Source organism: Aphis gossypii, chromosome 3, assembly GCF_020184175.1.
Source record: "Aphis gossypii isolate Hap1 chromosome 3, ASM2018417v2, whole genome shotgun sequence".
NCBI lineage: Eukaryota > Metazoa > Arthropoda > Insecta > Hemiptera > Aphididae > Aphis > Aphis gossypii.
In genome coordinates this window covers 22,439,412-22,463,595 of record NC_065532.1, presented here as the reverse complement: position 1 = coordinate 22,463,595, position 24,184 = coordinate 22,439,412, and the positions used below count along the sequence as shown (strand labels likewise).

General features: G+C 27.5%; 1 protein-coding gene, 1 long non-coding RNA gene and 1 pseudogene across 2 annotated transcripts; 2 read left to right on the top strand and 1 right to left on the bottom strand.

The window, feature by feature from the left end:
• The first annotated feature begins 3,990 nt into the window (after window positions 1–3,990).
• LOC126551052 (uncharacterized) lies at window positions 3,991–8,283 on the top strand (annotated as a pseudogene).
• A 1,624-nt stretch (window positions 8,284–9,907) lies between these two features.
• On the bottom strand, window positions 9,908–10,406 carry LOC126550916 (uncharacterized). The gene is made up of 3 exons (XR_007604954.1): window positions 10,313–10,406; window positions 10,138–10,212; window positions 9,908–10,061 (listed from the first exon to the last, which is right to left on the bottom strand). It is a non-coding gene; the product is annotated as an uncharacterized LOC126550916 (long non-coding RNA).
• An 11,201-nt stretch (window positions 10,407–21,607) lies between these two features.
• LOC114132292 (uncharacterized) lies at window positions 21,608–24,178 on the top strand. Its single transcript, XM_050203807.1, has 7 exons — window positions 21,608–21,845; window positions 22,426–22,557; window positions 22,643–22,917; window positions 22,990–23,077; window positions 23,490–23,743; window positions 23,829–24,003; window positions 24,078–24,178. The coding sequence occupies exons 1-7, from the start codon at window positions 21,608–21,610 to the stop codon at window positions 24,176–24,178; spliced, it is 1,263 nt and encodes a 420-aa protein (XP_050059764.1).
• The last annotated feature ends 6 nt before the right edge of the window (window positions 24,179–24,184 follow it).

Below are 24,184 nucleotides of genomic sequence, written 5' to 3'. Positions count from 1 at the left end.
TATTTTTTCTTAAAGTGCCTGTATATGTTAATTTTTTATTGTGTTTTAATTTTTTTATTAGTGGAAAACTTGTAAACCAGTTGTCAGCGGTAATATTTCTGTTGCTTCCTTCTACTGGTTGTACAAGTCTAGGAACAATATCTTCACCAGAATTTTTACATTTATATGGCCCTTCAGGTTGAGTGAGTACCTACATAAGCTTCAAGATTAAATGTATAAGCTATTTTGGCATCAACTAACGCAAACATTTTTCATCCATACTTGGCCGGTTTGTTAGGAATGTATTGTTTGAATGAACAACGACCTCGAAACGCTAATAATTGTTCATCAACCGTTAGATATTCACTTGCTATAAAATTATTTTAAAAATGCGCAATAAAGTATTCAAATACTTCTCTTGTAGGTGCTAATTTATCGATTTCTCTTCTTTCATTTCTATTATTTATGTCATCAAAACGGATGCATCTAACTAAAAATCTGAAACGTTTTTCACTCATTGCTAAATACCATGCTTCAACTCCACTACCTCTAGAATTACCTCAAATTTGATGAGCATTTTTTCTCGCACACCTCAAAGCCCCAATCAAAAATAAAATTCCAATAAATGCATTAATTTCTCTCTCATCAGTCAATCTAGCGTCAGATTCACGTTGGAAATTTTCTTTTATACTTTCAATGTATATATTTGTCGAAATGGTGATTAAACGAATTACATTCTCGTTTATTTTTCTTCCATTTTGTGGTTTTGTCTTTCCCCAAATAAAAGTTATTATTTTGAACGTCACTTACATTTTCATTTGTTTCATTTTCCGAAATATCTTGCTCTGATTCTGATTTGTGATCACTTTTTTGAGTAGTATCAATTTCTTCGTTGTCACTTTCATCATCCGCTTAATTCATTTCATCACAACTTGACAACTCATTAAGCCAATTTTCAACAATAGATGGGTCAAGCGTTGAATCCACACGTCTTTTTTTTTGTGAAGACATAATTTATCTATAAATCATAATAATAATAATTATTATTATTATATACCTTCAAAATGCACAACAATTTTTACGTATACATAATATGTAATAATAATAATATATATATATTATATTTTTACTTACTGTTTATGTTTCGTTGAAATTAAAAATATTAAAAACAAATGTACCTAATTAAAAAAAAAATAAGAATATTGCAAATTTATAAAAAATATAACTTAGTAAGTCGTGTGGTCTACAGTTTTAGACCACTCATAATATTGTTGATATGTTTCGTTACACAACGCTCGTCAACGGTCACGGTCATACTGATTACACTGTAGTAAAGATAAACAACAGCTACTATAAAGTACAAGGTACTACAAGCTATTTATAAATACTAAAATTATCAATATTTATAGCTGGTCTACAATTGTAGACCACGCGCCTAACGAAGGGTTAAATATTATTTTATTAGTTCAGTCGTAATTTAATTTAAAAAAAGAAAGGTAATATATGTTTGTAAAAAATGGTTAAATGTTTATTATGTAATCGAAGTGACCAAACGACTGAACATGCTCAAAGTAAAATCAGCTTTCGTGCGTAATTTTTCATTCTATTATCACCATTGATATTAAACTGTATTTAAATTAAACATATGTTTAATATCTATGATTATGTCATCTAGCGGTTAATAGTAGTATCAATTATGTTTGCTTACAGATTTTTGTGTCACTACGCGCACCCCGGTCACCAAAATACTACGCGCACCCCGGTCACCAAAATACTTCGCGCGGCACACACACCGACCAACCTGTGTATGTATGTATATGTTTGTAGCGACTCGAGAGAAGTGGACGGGTTCACCGTGCAAAACTCCGAGTGCTAGTATGCGGTGGGTGTGTAGGTGTGTATAAACTTATATGCTAGGCGGATAGGTAACTCTATAATAAATAAATGGTAACTCAGTAGAGATTTGGTAAAGCTATAGATAGTATAATAAAACAATAATCGACAATAAATTACGGCCCTTTTGGCCCAACAAATAAAATTGTAAAATGTATAAATAAGGTAGGTATACGGTTGCCGCGGCCGGTTCAGCACAACCAGTAATAATATAATAATATTATACAGCTAGGTAGTATAAAATAATAATGTATAATAAAATTGCTCTAAATGCCAATCGAGTACAGATAATAAATAATATAGGTAAAATGATAATAGGTATAAATGAAACCAAAAACTCACAACTTGTCGGTGCTCGGCTGGCCAGTTGCTACCTAATCTGACCTATATAATAATTGCACACACACAGACACTAATTTACAATTATTATAAACACGACAATTTCGGACAGATATGCAAATTAAACATAAATAAAAACTACGCCGATCTCGTCAACAAAACAGCAATAATAGTACAAAAAGTGACGATTCGCGCCTGTACGATAATAATGTAATACACCAAATAAAGAATAAAAGAAAATGTAGCGATTAGTGCTAATAAAATATAAAAATTAACACGGTACGTATTATAAAAGAAATTATAAATGTAATGCGATTAGCGCACACAATATAATATAATAAACGGCGATTAGCGCCTAGATTTGACAAATTTGGCGATTCGCGCCACTAAGAAAATATAATATGTATTAACTAGCCCTTATGACTTACAATGTTAAAAATAACATAATATTTTTAACAAATAATAATTAACGCACGCGGAAAGTGCCGCGACAACGGACGGCAGGCGAGGGTCTGGCGGCAGACGACAAGGCGCCGTTGCATAACATTATATTATAGAATTCACGTAAGACAATTAAACATACAAAAATAAATAAACAGATTAGAGATGTGTCGTTCTCGAACGAAAGGATCTTATTGAACGGATCAAAGTAGTGAATTCAGATCGTCGAACCTAGGCAGTGGCGTAGCCAGGATTTTGCAAGGGGGAGAGGGGGCGAATTATTTTTTATTTATACATATAATTAATTAATTAAAACTATCATATTTATTATTTATTTACAATAAACGTATTTTTCTCGTTTTTGAGGCTAATATATTCAAAATGTCTTCCGGCTGTAATATTATTTTTCTATAAATATTTAAAAGTGCTAAACCGTTTAATCTATTTTCGCAAGTTGTGTTCCTCAAATAAGTCTTTAATCGCTTCAATGTAGAAAAAGACCTTTCACTACTGGCAGTAGTGACTGGAAGGTTAGCTAAGATTTGAAGTAATTTAAAAGTTGATGGGAAAATTGTTTCATTACATTCTTGAAGAGCGTCAAGTGCATTTTTTGGAAAAACTTGTGTCTGGACAAATTTTTGTTGCCAAGTTCTTATTTCTCCGACTGCAGCTAATTTAATGCAGTTCTAATCATCTTGGTACATTTCAATTAGTTGTTTTATATTTTCTTCTTCATATTTTCCATTTGAGGAAGGTAGAAGACAAGTAAAATTTTTAAGCATAGTTTTATGAGATAAAAATCGCTCATTTAGTTCATTTATAAAACTATCAATAAATGGAATAAATATAGAAATCCTAAAGTAATCTTCAGGAAAATTTTCTTGTACATTGCAACGATTTTTTGGAACATTTGTTCTACGGGGCAAAGAAATTTCAATATTTAATTCATCACATTTAGTTTTAATTTCATCAAATATACTTTTAAATTCACTTTCTGCATTTTTTCTTATATTTTCAATAATACATTTAACACTATTCGCATTCTCAATAGCATCAATCAGATCTATATTTTTAGTTTGGAGATGTTTACTTAGTGGCAAGCTTATACCAAATATTTTTGCTAATACAAATGTTGCTAGTATAAATTCTGGCTGTTTAATAGAGCATAATAACTGATATGCTCTTGATGATGAATCCTTATCAAACCAAGAACATACTTTTGTTAGGCCGTCAATAATAGCATCAAATAAATCAAGAAAAATAATTATAGAATCATGACGGTCCACCCATCTAGTAGGACAAAGTAATTTTAAACGTTTAGCATTTGAAGAAGGACATATAGAAGATATTGATTATGTTAAGACATTATTTCTTTTGGAATATTTAAAGAAGACACAAATTTTCTGAATAGTTCCTGTGCAGTTCCTAATAGACTGAACATTACAAGCATCCGAAATCGCCAAATTTTAACTATAGGAGCTACAATGAATATAATGAGCAAGAGGGTAATTTTTGGTTACGTGAGCTTGGACACCATTAAAGTGCCCACTTATAGCTGCAGCACCATCATATCTCTGACCACTTAGATACTTCAACTCAAGCCCTAATTCTTTTAAGTTATCCAAAAGAGAAGTTGCTAATCCTATTCCGGTAACATCATGAACAGGAACGGATTTTAAAAAATTTTCTCTCATCTCTTTTTTCAACATGTCTAAATATCGAACACATAACGAGAACTGTTCAATTCAGAAATATCTGTTGTTTCATCAGCCAATACTGTGAAACATTTTGCACTATTAATCCTAGAAACGAGTTGTTCGATGATCATACTAGAACAAGTTATATACCTATATTACAATATGTATTATTTATATTTTATAACTAGCTTACGATAATCACAAATACTTCCAGCCATATATATGTATGTTATATCTTATAACTTATAATCATCGACTGTTTTGTTATGTATTATTACTTTGTAATAATAACGCACTTAACTGGGTAATTTACTAATTTCCTATTACTGTTCTTATTCACCCGTCAACTATTCCAAATCAACCAAATATTATCTAACAATTGATGATACTGATAATAGTACATTTTAATAACCAAATATTGTCACAATTGTGGAGGTACGCCAGCACGCCACACTACCTTGTTTTAAACGTGGCTTCTAGTTCCTACTTAATAGGTATTTATCAGTTAACACTTTAACAGTAAGTTTATTCAGTGGCGAGTTTGACTGCTTATTTGAAACTTACTATATTAGTAAATTGTGAGCTTTTAAGATGAAAAATCCGGTCTTAGAAATGTTTTTCAAATATGACAAACTAACAGATTTATCCAAATGTGATGTTGAAAACTGCACAGCGAGGCTGAAAGGAAAACATGCATCGAATCTCGAAAAACATGTTTTTGCATATCATAAAACTCAATACGTCGAACTCCAAAATGCTAAATCTAAAAATAGCCCAGCAGAAAAAGTAAGTACCTAGGTGCATTATAATTTTTATTTTAAAAAGATTTATACTATAAATTATAAAATATTTAATTATTTAGATACTTTACTATTATGATTCTATTAACTTACTACATTATTATATTATTATTATTTAATCGGCCCTCTGCTTACTTTTATATAATAAGGGAATTATTTATACTTGCATTTTTCTCCAATTAATTTTTATGATTTTATTTTATTTACGATTTTCCAGAGGAAAACTGCAAACTGTGGAAAACAAATGTTGATGACAAATTTCATGAAAAATCAGAGCATTACAATAAACATGTCCAAAAAAATATTGCTAACCGCCTGTGTAGAGTTAGTGACCATGAATGGACGGCCATTAACCATGATGAAAGATTCTGGTTTTAGGAACATAATAGATCCAATATTAGTTGGACTTGGATCTCAAGATTGGAATCAAATTCAATCAATTATTATAAAATATAAAATAAACAATAATAAATATTAAATAGATATCTAACAATAATTTCAAACTTTATTTTATTTATTTATTATTAGCCAATTGTATTAACGAACATAATATAAAAAAACACATTTCCGATACTGCTTCAAACATTATTTCAACTATCACTCAAGATATGTCTAATAAACTGGTGTCACTAAAAATAGATGGTGTTACACGGCATAATAAATCTTTTTTAGGAATAAATGTTCAATATATGCTTGAAAATACTATGGATTTACAAATTAAAACACTTGCAATTTTTGAATTAACTCAGCGTCATAACGCTGTCTACTTAAAAGAAACTGTAAGTATAACTACAGTTTGCATAAATATTGTTATTAACTATTGTTGATTTAAAATTTTTATACGATTTTTGAAGTCATGAATAAATATAATCTGAAGAAGAGATAACTGTTTTCAATAACAAACGATAACGCTCCAAATATGCTGAAAATTACAGATATCTTAAATATAAGTACTGAAGAAGAAATAGGTACCTACTTAACAATTTATTTTATTATTTACTTTTTAATCTTTTATTTATTAATTCGGTGTTCTCAGTTTTTAAAATGATAAATTACTTTTTGTCTTTCTTTGCTTTAGAAGAAACTGATACAGATACAGAGTTAAATTTACAGACAGAAAATATTGACAATGATTTAACCCAGTTTGAAGATGAAATAGGAAATGCTGTTAATTCTTTTCCAACTACATCTAAAATTAGATGCGCAGCTCATAGTTTGAATTTAGCTTTGGAAGAAGCTTTAAAAACTACAAGTGTTCAAAATGTTTTAGCATGTGCTAGAGCGGTAACAAAATATTAATAAATATTTAATAATAACTAATAAGTTTAAACTTTAAAATGAATTTCATCAATATACTAACTTAAATGTACACCATTTAACTAATCATATTTTATTATTCTTGGTAATTTTAACTTGACATATTATTTTAGGTTGTTAAAAAATTACGTACACCGACTTTTGCTTCACTTCTAAAACGACAGCATAAAAAATTTGCTATCGTGACATAGAAACTCGTTGGTCATCAGTGTACGATATGCTATTAAGACTGTGTGAGCTGAAAGATTTTTGTCTTGAATTTCAAGAAACAATACCAGAACTACTAATATCCATTTCAAATTGGAATAAAATTGAAGATATGGTACAAATTGTTATTTATAATAAAATATTACTAAATTTAAAACTTTTTAGTACATTTAGAGTAGGTTATATAGAAACTTATACGCTATATTATAATTATAATTATTATAAGTATTATTTATTTTATTATTCTCTTTAATATTTAAATAATGCTCTTTAGGCTAATACATTGAAACCAGCTAAAATAGGACTTGTCCAATTACAAAAAGAAGATATAACATTGAGTGATTTTTTTGCCATTTGGTGGAATGTGATTGTAAAATTAAAAAAAAAAAATTCAATTTTATCTCGTGCGCTACAGAATACTATGCAACAAAGACAAATACTTTTATTCGCTAATCCTACATTTGTAGCAGGTAATCTTTATTATAAATTATTACTACCTAGCAATCACTTTATCTAACATTCATAAATATATCAAACGCTATTGTTTAAACTTTATAAAAGTAAATTTTTAAAACTATATTAATTAAAAAAAACTTATTTGCATTTAGTGACTTACTTGGATCCTCGATTTCAATGCATACTAGATGCAGACCAAAAATCCACAGCAAAAGATCATTTGGTCAAAACGTGGAATACTATTTTAGAGGTGGAAGCTAGTATTCAATCAAGTCAATGTGATATAGTTGAAACACCAGTGCAAATGGACGAAAATAGTGTTAATGATATCGACGATTTAGAAGTTTTTTTACAAACCCAAAACAACAGTAATATAGAACCAGTAACTACTTCAGAGGGGCGTCGCTCTATTCGTATATTAATAGAAGAGTTTGATAATGTAACAAGACTTCAACATAATAAGTGTGTTCATACATTCTGGATGGAAAATAAATTGCAGAGACCTGAATTGTTCAAATTAGCTCAAGTATTAATGGCTGTCCCTAGTACTCAGGTAATATTTAAAATGTAATTTATAAAATAATAGTTATAGTATTAAGTGTCTCTTATATTTTTCACTTATCACATTTGCGCTTATTGTTCAAAAAAGTAAATAAAAAATAAATTATAAATAACTCAATATTATAGAATAAAGCAAATTGATACCATTGGTTAGTCATTTTTTAATTTGAATGTCATATCTTACCAGAAAAAATAAAACAAATATCTGGATTTAAAACAATTTTAACATCACCATGTAAAAGTACAAAGTACTTAATTACTAGTAGGCATGTAGCATTGTAGCTGTATAATTAAATATAATTTAATATTTAACTGTTATAGGTAACTGTAGAACGTACATTTTCTGGGCTCAAATTTATATGTAGTGATTTAAGATCATCATTATCATCGGATTTGCTCAACGAAATCATGATCATAAGAGCAAATAAGATGGGTATGTAAATTTAATATGTATTTTGAGTTTACTATTTAATTATTTTATAAGTATACACACAGACTACTTTTTTTATTTATTGTTTTGGGTTTTTCAAGTATTTAACTTTGAACTTTGATTATGATAAAATGTTTTGTATTTTAATTTTTTTCTAGCTTAATAAACTGTTATCATTTGTTTTATATTTTAAGTTTTTACTTTTTATGTATTTTAAAGAAATAAAAGATACCTATAAATTATAAGTATACTGTATAGGTACTACTTATGTAATTATATAGTATTTTCTTTTGTTTTATGTCTATTCTTATCTACTGCCTACAGTCACACTACAACAACATTTGTAAATGGTTTCTAAAAAAAAAAAACCGAAAAACCTATTCCGAAGCGGTTACCGATAATCTTAAAGAATTAAAACCGCTTCCAAACCGGTAACCGGTAACCACATTTTTAAAGATTATTTTGGTAACCGGTAATCAATTAATGCTAATTCTAAAAACCCCCAAAACCGGTAACCGCTTCCGAAAAAATTTCCGGGTCCGGGCGGACCCGGAACCCTTTTTTTCGAGAGCGGTTTCAAGCCCTGTAGTAGAACATGTATTAATTATTTCATTTTGAATTTCTGGACTAAGGTATGTCGCATTACGTGGAGCTGTCTCTAAATGATTGGCTAAATTTTTATCACCAGCTTCAACTTTAAATCTTAACGATTCTCTAAAATTACCTTCATTATAAATTTGAGAATTTTGTAAACTTATAAGTTCTGAATCATTATGGCCTCTCAAAGCCAGGCCTTGGCGTCCACAAAAAATAATTGTTTCAATAATTGGAATTATTTTTTTTCGGTTTTCTTGTATTTCAATTTTTAACTTATTATTTAACTGGACATCAATAGATTCCTTACTTTTATTGTACACGGATAATAAATTATCAGCATCTAAAATTGAATTATTATGATATTTTGTACCTTCATGTTTGTTAAATTCCTCAATTGCTTTTTTCCAATTAGAAAATTTTTCTAAAACGAGTTTGCCTAATTTTTGATTACCACGACCACCTTCGTTTCTTTTAAAAAGAACACAAAACTTGCAAAATGCACCATCAAGCAATTTTGAATAAGTTAACCAAGACCATTTTCTTAATCAGTTAAGTTGAAATTTCAATTTTCGATTCCCAGATATGGGAAATTTAAAAGTATGATCTGGTTTCCAAATTTTTAAAAGAAGTTCAGCTCGTTTATTTGAGTCAATCTATAATTGAAATATAATTTAAATATTAATTTTAACTCAACTAACTACTTAAAACAAAAGTTGTAAAAATAATGCAAAACCAAATAAACAAAATATAACTAAAATTAAATAAAATCCAATGCTTAAATGCAATTATCTAGCTACATTGTAAATGTTATTATTTATTTATACCAAAAGCAGTCTACAACTAATTGTATAAACCTTTTCTAACAAATTAATTTCATGCTTAATATAAGTTTAATTATGAAATTATATTTACCCAGTACTCACTATTGTCTATTGGTGTAAATTTATATTTTATTCATTGTATATATTTTATATTATTATTATTATAATTATTAATACCTATTGGCCATTAGTACACATAAACAATTAACACAGGTCACAGACACAAATGATACAAATAGATAATAATTATAGATACCTATAGTAAAAACAATCATAATAACATAATGTAAAAATTAACAGGTTTCTTGTTCCACACAAAATCTAAAATCTAAACATAAATACATATATTATACATGTATAAATTATAAACATCAAATAATCTATAACCACATAAAATCATATTTAAATAATTTTTCATGCAAACCTTTTCTAACTGCTGGATGAGTAATCCAATATCCATGGAATCAGTAGTATCAGTATGACCGCTGTCTTCAGAACTTTTTAAATTTAGGGCATTCTTACTCTGTTAAAAAAAAATATATTTTTAATTGTACTAATATAATCATTAATTCAACTAATATAATATAATAATTACTTACAGTTTTAGCAATTTTAGTGGTTATATCTTCATCGTTTTCCACAGAACGTTTAATTTTGTTTTTATCAGTGTTAGTCTAAAATATAATAACCAACATATTTACAATTTCATGTTAATTTCCTATATGGACTATTATTTGTGGTACAAAAAATAAATTTAAGTATTAATTAACTCACCACATCAATTTTTAATAATGATTAAGATACTGCTGCACTTGGTTTTTTTATTAAAAATTTATCCATGACGAAAAGTAGTATGAGAATAGACAAATTAATTAACAAAATTTAAATTTATCACAGTATCACACAACCAAAAATAACAGATAACAACAGTCTCATTTTTGAATATCGTGATATAAATTATAAGCAAACAGTTTTATCAAATATCATGATTATACATTGAACGCTAGTTTCATCTACAATAATTAATTGCACCGGCCGGCGGCCTGCACTGGTATCTTAAGCCGTAGTCAGAACCACAGTGTTATTGAAAACCCATGATAGTATTATTAAAAAGATAATATTATTATTATTATTATTAAACCGGTTTCTGGACGAGTTCTTAGAATATTCAGAAATGTTTTGCTTTTATATTATACATATTTTTATAGATAGGTACTAGATTAATGAAATATCCAATAATATAAATAATACATTTATTAGACGTGGAAAGGCAATGGGGGGGGGGGGTTAAACACCCAAACCCCCCCTGGCTACGCCACTGAACCTAGGTGATCCGAATCACCTGATATGATTTTTTCGTATTGGTTAACACTGTCTCTTCCGAATCTCCGAATCCCGAACCGAGCGAGTCACGAACAAACGCCGTGAATCACCGTACAAAAGACACTAGATTAGTTTTTTGTTAATAACACTAACACGTTATCATAATAAAATAAAAACAGTCAATAGTTATAACTTATAAATACTAGAATAAAATAATAGTCAATAGTTATTAATAACAGAATAAAATAATACAATAAATATAATATAATGACCACATGTTGTGGTTAAGAAATAAAATTTGAGAGATTTTTGATGTGGAGAATCGACTTCTTTTTTCATTTACTACTTGGCCTGCTTTGAAAAATATTCTCTCGCAAGGTACCGATGTTGACATAATACATAGTCTCCTTTTTACAAGTGTGTATAATCTTGGGTATACTTTTTTTCTTTCCGCCCACCAAACCAAAGGATTTTCAGCCCGGTTTATCAACGGTTCAGTCAAGTACTTTTCAACCTCAATAATACCTGTCACTGATGAGCTGGATCCTCCTATAAAATTGACCACAGTTTCATCAAACTCTTTCCATAGTGCTGAACCTGAACTTGAATTAATAGTAGAGGTAGATGTAGTAATTTGTTGATGACTTGGTTCGTCGGATTGTAATGAAATGCTTTGTACTTTAGCCTTTAAAAACTCAAATGCATTGTTACAATTAATTTTACTTAAAAATGCATATTTCTTGAACCTTCGATGTAATAAAGTGGCTTGTGTAATTAACTAATTTTCTTCAATTTTGTCAAATCTTAAAGATAATTCATCCTTTAAAACCTGAGCCATGGAATGAATTTCTGTTGGTAATGTAGTAATATTAATAAAATTTGAAACAAACTTGTTTAATGTCTTTATAAAAATAATTTCTTTTGATAGGTTAGGTAGTCACTTCATAAAATATTTTCAATATATCCCTGGCACTTTCTAATATGATCCAGTCTTGTGGGCTTACACAGTTTAACTCTTTACTACCTAAGATTGCAAGAGTGGCAATTATTGGGTCTTTAATTGTAATTATTCGAATTAATCATGTCGTATGTCGAATTCCACCTCGTTGGACAATCCTGTACCAGTTTTAAAACAGGTGAAACATTATGTTTTTGATACTCATTTAATTTTGCCAAGGCGTGTGAACTTTTTTTAAAATACTGAACTATATTTTTAATTTTAGTTAGAGTAGACTCTATGCATTTCAAGCTAGATTGGACGGTTAAATTTATGGAATGTACAAAGCAAGATAGCCATCTCCAGTTGCATTTTCTAATTGCTGCTTTAATATTACTAGCATTATCGGTTATTATAGCAGTCAGTTTATTTGATAAATTCCATTCATTAACAATGTTTCTTAAAAAACGAGCCAAATTATCACTTGTATGTTTTTCATCGAAATCAATACAGCCTAATAATACTGATGAAACAAGTGTCTCGTTTTTAGGGTCAATAAAGTGTGCTGTTACTGATATAAAGCTTTGGTTATTTCTAGATGTCCTAGATGATCTGTAGTCAAACACACAGCTTCCACATTTATTAATGTATCCTTCAAACATTCAACAGTCATCTCAAACATTTGAGCCATCAAACTTTGGGTTACTGTTTTTCTTGATGGAATAACGTAAGTTGGACATAACATTTTTATAAGATTACGAAATTCTATATCCTCAACCACACTAAAAGGATGATATTCCTTCCCAATCATTTTGACTAATTGCTGATCAATCATTTTTGATTTACTCATAGGTATTGGCTTTTGAATATAGTTTGAAATGGAGACTTGTTGCTTGTTATGTGGTCTAATAATTGTTGTTGATGTTGTTGCTACTGAAGATGGTTGTTGTCCAGATGAATTTTGAGTCGTCGATGTTAAGGATTTTGGATCATTAATAATATCAGAGTTTGATTCATTTACCTATAATTTAGAAGTATTATTACCTACTTTAATTTAATTATTCATAATTTTAATTTTTAACAGTTGAAAGGTTGGTTGATTTAATTTTTGTGTGTACTAAATTTTATAATAGTTAACATCATTATAGGATTGTAAAAAAAGTTTTTTTTAAAGTATTTAAAATATTACTTAAATAATTTAAAATAGTTTTAAAATTCTGAAATTTTTATTGTTATTCTTTATGTTAATTGTATTATATAATATTTTTTTTTCAAATTTATCATTATTATTATTATAATTTATGTACCTTAATAGTTTGCATATCATGTCTATAATAACACAACATGATTGTTGATATCACACTATACTAACATCATGTTTTTAAGCATTGATTTATGTAATGAAATTAAGTATAAATTTTAATAATAATAGTTAGTCTGATTTTATATTATAGAAATAAACTGCAAAATTTTATATTTTGATTCCTATTAATATAATATCACAAGTGTAAAATATAAAAGTATTTAAGATACTTATCATTTAAAAGTATTTAAATAGTGCTCGCAACAACAAATAAGAAAAAAATATTTGAATACTAATATTAAAATACTTAACATCTGTGACCTATAGGCTTTTATTGGTCAAACTAGTTTTATATTTAATATAATGAATATTTTACTTGGATATTTTTCTGCATCGGAATTGTTGGATGCTTGGTTTTCAAATATCTCAACAAATTTCCACTAAAACTTAATTTATCTGAACAAACATTGCATTTTGCAATGTTATTTTGTAAGACAGAGTAATGGTACTATACATTACTACGTTTCCTGTTCAATACTGTATTATCAGTGTTTGGCGAAGACAGTTATTAGTTATACTAAACACCTAATAATTAAACCAAAATTAAAATTTTGATATTTTATTATGTATAATGAATAAGAACTTACTTTTGGAAGCACAATACAAAAAAAAAAAACAGAATTTAGGGATAAAATAATATTTTTTATAATTTAAAATCTTTAAATTTTTCCATACAATTATATAGGTAACACCTTTACTTTAACATTAATCACTTTATAAAATTCTCTTATAAGTGACCCACCGTGCAAAAAACCGTTACAAACATTCCAAAAATATACATTTTAAGTACCAATGTTAACATAAGAATGTACACGTTACCTGAATGTTTCTGTTATGTTCCACAAAAATATGAGTTATGAACTTCTAATGTTCCAATGTAAACATTGCAATGAAACGTTCTTTACAAACCTACATTAATGGTTTTATAAAAACATATTGCTTTATAAATATATAATGTTTCCCAATACGTTACGGGAATATTTCAGAAAAACACAAACCAATCTAATTATATTATACATGGGTAATTGTTGACGGTTATATTTTCTAAAAATATACTTTGATGTAAACACCACCACTATATTCGTCAATAATACGGGCTATCGCCTATCCAGCGCAGTGATGGTAACATGTAGGGAATTTCCCTAAATGCAGGGAAATTTCTTAAATAATTGATCGACAGGGAATGAAGGGAAGTTTTTTAACAAATGCCAGAAAATAGGGAAATTTTTACAACATGATATCTCTTATAATTATTTGTCTACGTAATAATTAATTAAACCCATCATAGACTTTAGTCTAACCAAAATACCATGTTTTATATTTTGATTTATCGATTATTCTGTTGACTTTTATCATTTTATGATAGCAATCAGTGCTTATATATGTGTACATGATATAAGATTATACAATATATTATTATAATTTAAAACCATTTACTATAAATAGAATAAATGTAAATCTTCAATGATAATATAAGAAATATTAGCCTATGACCAACCACCAACGTTAGTCGTGGATCGCGTTGTTGAATATCGATAGTCAATGTCCGACGTTTTAATGAATTAAATTTTAAGTAGTTTTGAATGAGTGAATATAATTAATATTATATACATAAATATAATAGTGTATACAGTGTAATTGGTAGTCGTTTTACTATAATGGAGAAATTAAGTGATGATGAACTAGATATTCATTCTAAAAAATCCATAACACCAAAAAAAAAACGTTCTATTCGTAATGAGCTTTCAAAACCTGAAAAAAAAAGAGCTGTTCATCAACAATTATTTCGGTCTGAATGGTTACAACTTAATGAATTTAAAAACTGGTTACAAAGCGACCCTAAGGATGCCACTAAGTGCAGATGTGTTGCGTGTAACGTAAGTCTTCGATGTGGAAAGAGTGAACTGGACAAACATAGTATGGGTATTAAACACCAATCAAATTTAAAAAGCCTACGAGGAACACTGTCTTTAACTTCTATGGTGAGAACAATTGACGAGAAGTCTGAAAAATTAAACAATGAAGTCAATAATGTTAAATCAGCAGAAATAAAATTGAGTACGTTTTTTGCCAATCATAATGTTCCTTTTCAAACGGTTGACTCCCTTGTACCTCTTTTAAAAGAAATATTTCATGACTCAAATATTGCTAAAAACATACAGCTACATAGAAAAAAATGCACAAACATAGTCAAACATATAATAGCACCTTTAGAAATTGAAGATACTGTAAAAATTATTCAAAAACATCCATTTTCGGTGTTAGTGGATGAAAGTACAGATATCAGTACTCATAAATTTTTATGCGTTTTGGTACGTTTTGTACATCCAGATGACGGATCTATTCATACAAAATTATTGGAACTTGTGGCGGTAGATGCCCAAGACTGTAGTGCTGCAAAAATATATGGTGAATTTAAACAATGTATGGTGTCAAAACAAATACCCATTTCTAATATTATTGGCATCGCTTGTGATGGCGCTAATGTTATGATTGGTAAGTACAACTCATTTGTTTCCCATCTTAAAGCAGATGCTCCAAATTTAATTGTTTTACAATGTATATGTCATTCTGCTGCATTAATAGCTAATAAAGCAACAAAACAATTACCGAGATCTCCTGAAGATCTTATTAGGTCTGTATATTTGTATGTTTCTGGTAGCGCTAAACGCACATCTATTTTACATAACATTCAAGAATATTTTCATGAACAAAAAAAAAAAATCTTAAAACTGGCTGATACCAGATGGCTAGCATTACACCAATGTGTAGTTCGGCTTTTAGAATGTTGGTCAAGTTTAATTAAATACTTTCAACTTGCCGTAGTCGAAGATCATTTAAAAAGTGCAGAAAATATATTAGATAATTTAAACAACTCAATAGTAAAAGGATATTTTTTGTTTTTAAAATATTCTTTGGAATATTTCAACTCTTTCAATGCAATGTTTCAAACTAGAAAAATTATTATACATGAAATGTATGGACATTCAATATGTTTATTAAAAACTTTATGCCAAAATTTTTTAAAACCAAAACTTCTTACTGATGATTTATTCTTAATTGCATTTGATGACCCTACAAACTTATTACCACTTGATGAAATTTATGTTGGAGCAGATTGTGAAGAACTATTGAAAACAATACCAAATAAATTGGCAAATGAATTTAAAAATAAATGTTTACTATTTTACATAAAAGCAGCTAAAGAAATGGTTTTAAGGCTTCCCTTAAAAAATAATTTATTTAAAGAATTTATTTTTCTTGATCCAAATTGTGCTCTTAATACTGAAAATCGAAATATACCTGGCAACTTAACTCTTCTTTTAAGTACCTTTGATAATTATATTGATTCTACTAAAATAATGGACGAATGGCGCTCACTTCCTTATTTTTTCAATCAACAACAAATTGAACATTTAAAAACTCTTAGTATACAAAATATGTGGCATGAAATAAGTAACGCAAAAGACTTTGTAATTGATTGTTTTAAGTTTGCAAACTTGTCAAAACTAGCTAAACTTGTTCAAGCACTCCCTCATAGTAATAGTGAAGCAGAACGAATATTTTCAATTGTCACAGATGTGAAAACAAAAAAGAGAAATAAACTTAATGATGATACTTTAAATTCAATCGCTGTAATAAGGTCCTCATTTCAAGATAAAAATAGCTCTTGTGTTGATTTTAAAGTAACAAAAGCTCACTTAAATTTACATAACTTTAACAATTTGTATAAGTAATTTATTTTTACTTTTTTATTTTGTATACCTAATTAATATTATATATAATTTTAATATTTTAAGAAATATTGTTCTTTTTAGTTTGAAATATTTAATCACAAGTGTTACAATTTATTTTAAACATGCTCTAAAAAATATTAAAGTTTATAAATTTATATATTATCAATGTTGTTATATTTAATTTTACTTTCATAAGAAATATTGTTTTTTTTCTAGTTTGAAATATTTCATCACAAGTGTAACAATTTATTTTAAACATGCTCTAAAAAATTTTAAAGTTTATAAATTTATATATTATCAATGTTGTTATATTTAATTTTACTTTCATAAGAAATATTGTTTTTTTTCTAGTTTGAAATATTTCATCACAAGTGTAACAATTTATTTTAAACATGCTCTAAAAAATATTAAAGTTTATAAATTTATATATTATCAATGTTGTTATATTTAATTTTACTTTCATAAGAAATATTGTTTTTTTTCTAGTTTGAAATATTTCATCACAAGTGTAACAATTTATTTTAATTTTATTGTTTTAAATAGTTTATTTTATTTTTAATATGCTTTAAACAGTATTAAAGTGTATGAATATATATGTATAATCAATGTTATTTTATTTAACTTAAGTTTCATAAGAAATATTGTTCTTTTTTTCTTAAAAAAACACACAAGTAATTATTAGTATTACTATATTGTTTTAAATAAATTACATGTTATAGTTTTCAAATGTTTAGCAAGGATAATTTTGGTTAAATAAATATTTTAATTTGAACAAACAAAATTCAAACATAACAAAAATTTTATCGTGATTTTTAGGTGGGTAAAATTTTATCAGTAGGGAAATTATTGATAATAAAGGGAAATTTCGGTCTTCTTTAAGGGAATATTGATAATAAGTTCCTACCATCACTGATCCAGCGACCTCGACGCTTTTGATTTCATCGATAACGGGCAAGTGACAACGGCGAATGATCCGATCGCGTTCGTATTTTCATTGTTTGACGACGACATAACTCGTCAACTTGCTCACATGGTCACATTTTCCAATTGATTTTACCTACTCGTGCAGTTGTGTGGTTAAAGCAGTGGTCATTTAGATTTGTGAATATGCTTCAAGCAGTACCTAATATGTCGAATATTCCTGATAAAAAGGTAAGTTTTTAAACAAATTTAAATTATGTTTTTAAAGTACTGTTTTTGCTAGATACCTTCAATTATTTTGTGTTTGGGTGATTTACTATTTTATAGTTTATAGCCTTATAACTTATTTACTTATAAGTAGAGCGCGGATTTATATGCTTTAAAAACCTACCAAATATGCGTTAAAAAAATCTTAAATATGCATTAATATATGCACTAAAATGTTTAAATATGCATCTATAAAAAAAAATATGCACCAAAAATTACATGTATTTTCCATAAAATAATAATAAATTATTATTATAATAATTAATTTAAATGATTACATTTGTTGTAAAAATAATTTTTTTAATTTATTGATCCCTTGATTCTTGATTTCCTGGCCGTTTTTTGAGTTTTAATCTATAAGAAAAAATCGGAATCAATAATATAAAAATGTATCTCAAAAGAAATTTACTTAGGTACCTACCTAAATTTGAATTGCACTGTATGACAATTATTTTAGCAATATTTTCAAATAACATTGATCTACGTTTGTCAGTCAATAAATTTTTATACCTCGAAAATGACCGCTCGACATCTGTTGAAGTAATTGGTGCGTATTTAAAAAATGTTATATCACTTGGGGATAAATCTTCTCCGAATTCAATTGATTCACTTTCTCCATTTAAAATTTTTGATATTTTATTTAGTGTATCGAAACCTTCGTTTTTTGATAGAACTTTTTTAAATTTTTCATAAACAGATTTACCCTTTTGTCCGTTACATTTTTGAAGAGATATTTTTGTGTTTTCAATCAAAGTGATAGCATCATTCAAAGGAACTCCCGATTTTTCTAGACATTTAATTGTTTCGGGTAAAAATCCAAAATTAGATTTTATATATATTAAATTCACATCCAATGATTTGTCCGCTAAAACATCTTGGGCCATTTGTATTGAAATTGCATCATCTGGGTTTAACTGCTTGACAATACTACGAATTTGCTCTATGTTTTCACAATAGTATATAGCAGCGTTTAGCCATGTCCCCCAACGAGTGATGATCGGTTCTGGCGGTAAAGGCAGACCAGGTGCTTCATTTTTAAAAAAAGCAACGCGATAAGGAGATTTTAAAAAAATTTTCTTAACATTTGAACAGTTTGTCCACATTCGGAAAACATTTCCTTACTTCTTCAGCTGTAAGATGTAATCCATGAGCTAAGCAAGTAACATGGAGTATTTTAGAGTAAAATGCCTTGATTGCACCGGCTGCTTTTACCATACACGGCGCAGCATCACTCAAAAATAACAGTACAGAATCATGTTGTATACCTTCAGGCCACAATAAATTTAGAGATTTTTCAAATAGTTTTGAAATAGTGGAATAATTTGCTTTTTTCAAAACTTCAGAATTTAATAACATAGTTGTGCCTGGACCATTAGATTCTAATGTTCCAATGATGACATTGGCGACATATCGCCCTTCAATATCTGTAGTTTCGTCTATTGACAACCACACCTTTTTTCCTTCGACTTTTTTTCATTGTTTCAATATAGCAATCATTTAAATAATTTTTACGAATTGTTGATTCATCGGGTATTTTTTTGAGAGTATATTTTTCCAAAAATGATTTGAAATGTGTATCGTTAAGTTTTTTTAGCGGAATATTTGCCGAAACCAGTGCTTTGCATAAATCTACATAAAATGGATCTTTATTCAATACTGTATTAGTGAGTAAACTTTGAACATTTTGTTTTTTAGTCTGGCTCAAACTTACAGATTTTAAATGCTTTTCAGTTTTAATATGTTGTATAATTGAATATCGTTTATCGTGTCCAACTTTTACTTCACATAATTTGCACAGTATTACTTGACCATCGGTTGAAAAAATATTCTCGCCAAATTCACGCACATAACTACGAAGACGACTCGATAAAGACGATTTTTCTTTCGGCATCTTGAAAAAATATAAAACACGAAAACTTGCACTACGACAGACACGAACACACGGTTGATACTAAATATTTTTACAGAATGAAATAATATTATTGGTCCGATATCGAAACTGATATTTTCTGAGTATTCGTAATTCGTATATATTATTTGATTATTTCACCGATAAAGATAATTAATCTAAGGGCCAAGACTCTACACACAATAAAACGAAATATAACACACCAGACCGATTAACGGGAATTTCTTACAAAATCTGAGAGCGATAAGACTTTTTTCGTAAAAGATATTTATTTATATATTTTTTTGTATCGGTTATTACTTCAAAAATGTTTAAAAATCAAACTAACACCAAAATATGCACTCTAAGATGAAATATGCAATTAAAATTGTTAAATAAGCTCTTAAAAATTAAAAACTACAAAATATGCAAAATATGCACTAAAAAAATTTCATTGTTTCAATCGTTATGCCAAAAAACAAATTTCGCACTCACTTAGCATATCATACAATAAACCAAAATACATATGCAATTGCATACAAATCCGCGCTCTACTTATAAGTTATAGGTACAGTGGAACCTCGATAATTACCTAAATACCTACCTAATATATTTTGTACAAAACTCGTTTAAGTGATTTATAATAATTGAATGTATTGAATGTACCTATTACAATAAATTACAATACAGGAGTTAATATAAATAATATGATAATATAGGTAGATATGCATAATTCACTTTTTAGAAAAACAAAAAATCTAATAGGTAGGTAGTTAATAGTTTAATGCTTAATTCTAAACAACCAAAAATACAGTTATACTAAAAATATAAAGTCAATGATACATTATTCCAAACAATTAGGTGTCAGTAATAGAATTCAATAATCAGTAATTTAATTTAGTATAAGAGTGATCGAACATCTCTGTTGTACTTATATTTAAAATGTCTACTCATATTTATTAATGACTCTCTTATGTGTTTGCTCTCCAAAAAATCCAAACCATTGCCATTTTATTATTTTAATTTTCAAATGCTAATGTTTTTACCTTTTACCTACAATATAAGTTATTAGTTTATTCCAATATTACCCAAAGGCTAAGACTGTTAAGAAATGTTATGCTTTAAAGTTTAAAGTATTAGTATTAAATTGTTTAATTAAAATATGTTAAACTGAACTTGTTATTTCAAAAGTGTTAGAAGTTAGAATTGATGTTTTCAGAGATGTTTTTTTACTATTGTTAATTTGTTGTTTTAAAGTCTCGCTAGTCTCAGTATGCTACCATAGTCAGAGAAAGTCCCTAAGCCTATTTTGTTTTATAAGACAATTATAATTATGTTATTATTTTTTACAAAAAGATTATTAGGTACAACAATTTTTTTTTTTAACAAAACTGATTTAATTTTTATTAAGGTTCAACGTTTAACCATTTACCTATCATTCCATTTAACCAATCATTTATAAAATCAATTCTCTTGATGATAAAATTAATTTTATAGGTTTTTATTTATTTATTTTAAAAAAGATGTTTTAAACGTTTATAATAATAAAAAAATTGCTTTTATCTGGGACAACCTGTATACTAGGTACTTACTTAATTAACAATATTTAAATATCTAGTATTTATCATTGCAGATGCTTCTAAAAAAACTGAAATGGGTAATCGTAATTTTTACCTCGAGTAAAGATTATAGTGTTGTACCAATTAATTGGCTTTTAGAGACAGAAGTTGAAAATTTATATAGTAGTACTATAAAGAATTGTTACTGGCCACCCTTCAGAGTTACTAGTGTCCATTTAAAAGAGGCCAAAGATCCAGAACCATCTTGGCAGCAGTATCAAATTAAAGTCGTTGGTGGTAACAAGACTTATGGTAAGAGAAATAAAACAATTAATTGAATACTTTAATGTTAACATTTTATTCTAATATAATATGTATAATTTATCACAATTTTTTACTAATTTCTTTTACATTTTGATGAAAATAAAAAACCTAATTTTTGAAAATATTTTTATTGTAATAATAATATTATGGTCAGTTTTATTTATACACTACTACATAGTTACTATCCATTTTTTAAATATAATTATATTAATTAAAACCTGATTAAAAGTGGGGTATTTTAATATTAATTAAAATTAATATACCTAAAATTGAATGATGTAAACCTGGAAATAGACTACCTACAACAAAATTAAAAATAATTATGAAATTGGTTAATAGTAGGTAAAGCCTTATAGAATATATGAAGCTCACAAACTATACATAATGCATTTTCCAAGTTATTGTAAAATAATTTGTTTCTATTTCTACATAGAGTTTGCAAAATTAATCATTTTTTAATTCAACAATAATAATAACATAATCTTTTATTATTGTTATTTTGTAGGTAATTTTACATAAAATATATTTGTTTGCACTTTACATCTACAATATAAAATTTGCATTTTAGGTAATTTCAATAAGGCTTGGCACAAACGAGTAGAAGTGGAATCAACAGATAGTGAAAATATTTTAAATGACCCGTTACTTCTGAAAAAAAAGAAACAAAATATCTTAGACAGTAGTGACAGTGATAATGAAGGTATAAACATTATTATTTATGTTTAAGTTATATTTGATGTATTATAATATAATACCTAACTAGTCGTATTTGAAATTATTTAAAGATACTGGTTATACTATTATTCCCAATATTCAAGGGGCAACAGTGTCAGGAACATTATCTGAAGAGCCATTGCAAACATTTTTAACGAATAATAGTCCTTCTTTGTCATCAGTAGTGGACTCCACTTTTTACAAAGAAAATAATAGTTATACAGATTTACAACCTTTGACACCTATAGCATCTCTGATGCAAGATACAGATTACATTAATTTACCAACAACAAGTGAATCTTCAATTACATCAATGATATCTGAATCTTCAAATCCAGTATCACAGGTACATACAGTTCAATGTTCTTATAATAAAATGCACTAAACAAAATCTAATTATTAATTATATGTGTTACAGAATCTTGAATCTACAGGGTCTCAAAATCAAAACTTTCCAAATACTATTGAAAAATTATCTTATCCAACAATACAAAATTCATCTGAAGGTAAGGTTAATTTTAATATGACTAGTAAAAATGATGAAAATGACCAGACATTTAAGACAATTAAAATCAATTAATAAACTAATCATAGTTAAAATTAATTACTTTCAAAAAATTATACTAAAAATTAGTTAATAAAACAAATGATGATAATGCACATACCTATAACCGTGTATCTATTTTAAGTTTCTTTAACTTTATTACCCTTTAATAAGTATAATAATATAGAAGACAGTGCCCACATGTAATTATTCTTATATCTGTTTCATAAATAATTATTCACAATTTCACAAATATGATTTAATTTTAAAATTGGTGACTAATATAATATAGTCTTATTCACTATCTATACATTAAACTTTTAAATAAGATTGAAAAAAAATACTTAATAATTTACATATTTTTGTGGTTGAAGAAATTCACATACTATTCAAACAAATTTATGAAGAATTGATAGCTAATCGAATGATGAACGATAGACTTTGTAATAAGATAGATACTTTAAAAGATGATGTTAAAAAGTTCACCAGTCAAATGGTACCAACATTTGATTTTTCAAATGATACTGAAGATGTGTCGTTTTTATCACAGTTTCCATTGTCATCTAAAGAAAATGTTGTTGAGTGTGAAAAAGTATTACAGATTGATTGTAATATAAAAGAGAAATTGGTATGTAAATGGAATCATCTATGTATTTGTTTTATTCTTAAAATTTTAATTTATTAAGATTGTTCTGAACAAATTCTGTTGACAGAAAAATATGTTTTGTACAATTGGTGGTAACGATGGTAAGACACATCTTCGGCGTATTTTATCCAAAACATTTACTAACAAATTTGCTATTGACTGTTCTTGGACTGGCAGGGCATTTGAAAAAGATGTAACAACATTAAAAGTCAAAGATTTACTGATTATTAGTTTAATGAAGGGTATATCATATTATAATAATACATTTTATGTGTCATGAGATTCTTATAAATGTAATTTAACATTATTTTATTAGGTATAATTAAAAATAAGTATCAATATTCTGATTCTACATTTGAAGTGGAAGTACAAAGTTGGTTTAGAACTGCTAAAACACGATATGACAGGGAAAAGTAAATATGC

Bases quoted from the DNA above. Each gene is read 5' to 3' on its own strand.
- LOC114132292 (XM_050203807.1), top strand. From the start codon at position 21,608: ATGCTTCTAAAAAAACTGAAATGGGTAATCGTAATTTTTACCTCGAGT. The intron at 23,078-23,489 runs GTAAGGTTAATT...TTGTGGTTGAAG, and splicing joins AATACAAAATTCATCTGAAG to AAATTCACATACTATTCAAA. The intron at 23,744-23,828 runs GTATGTAAATGG...TTCTGTTGACAG, and splicing joins GTAATATAAAAGAGAAATTG to AAAAATATGTTTTGTACAAT.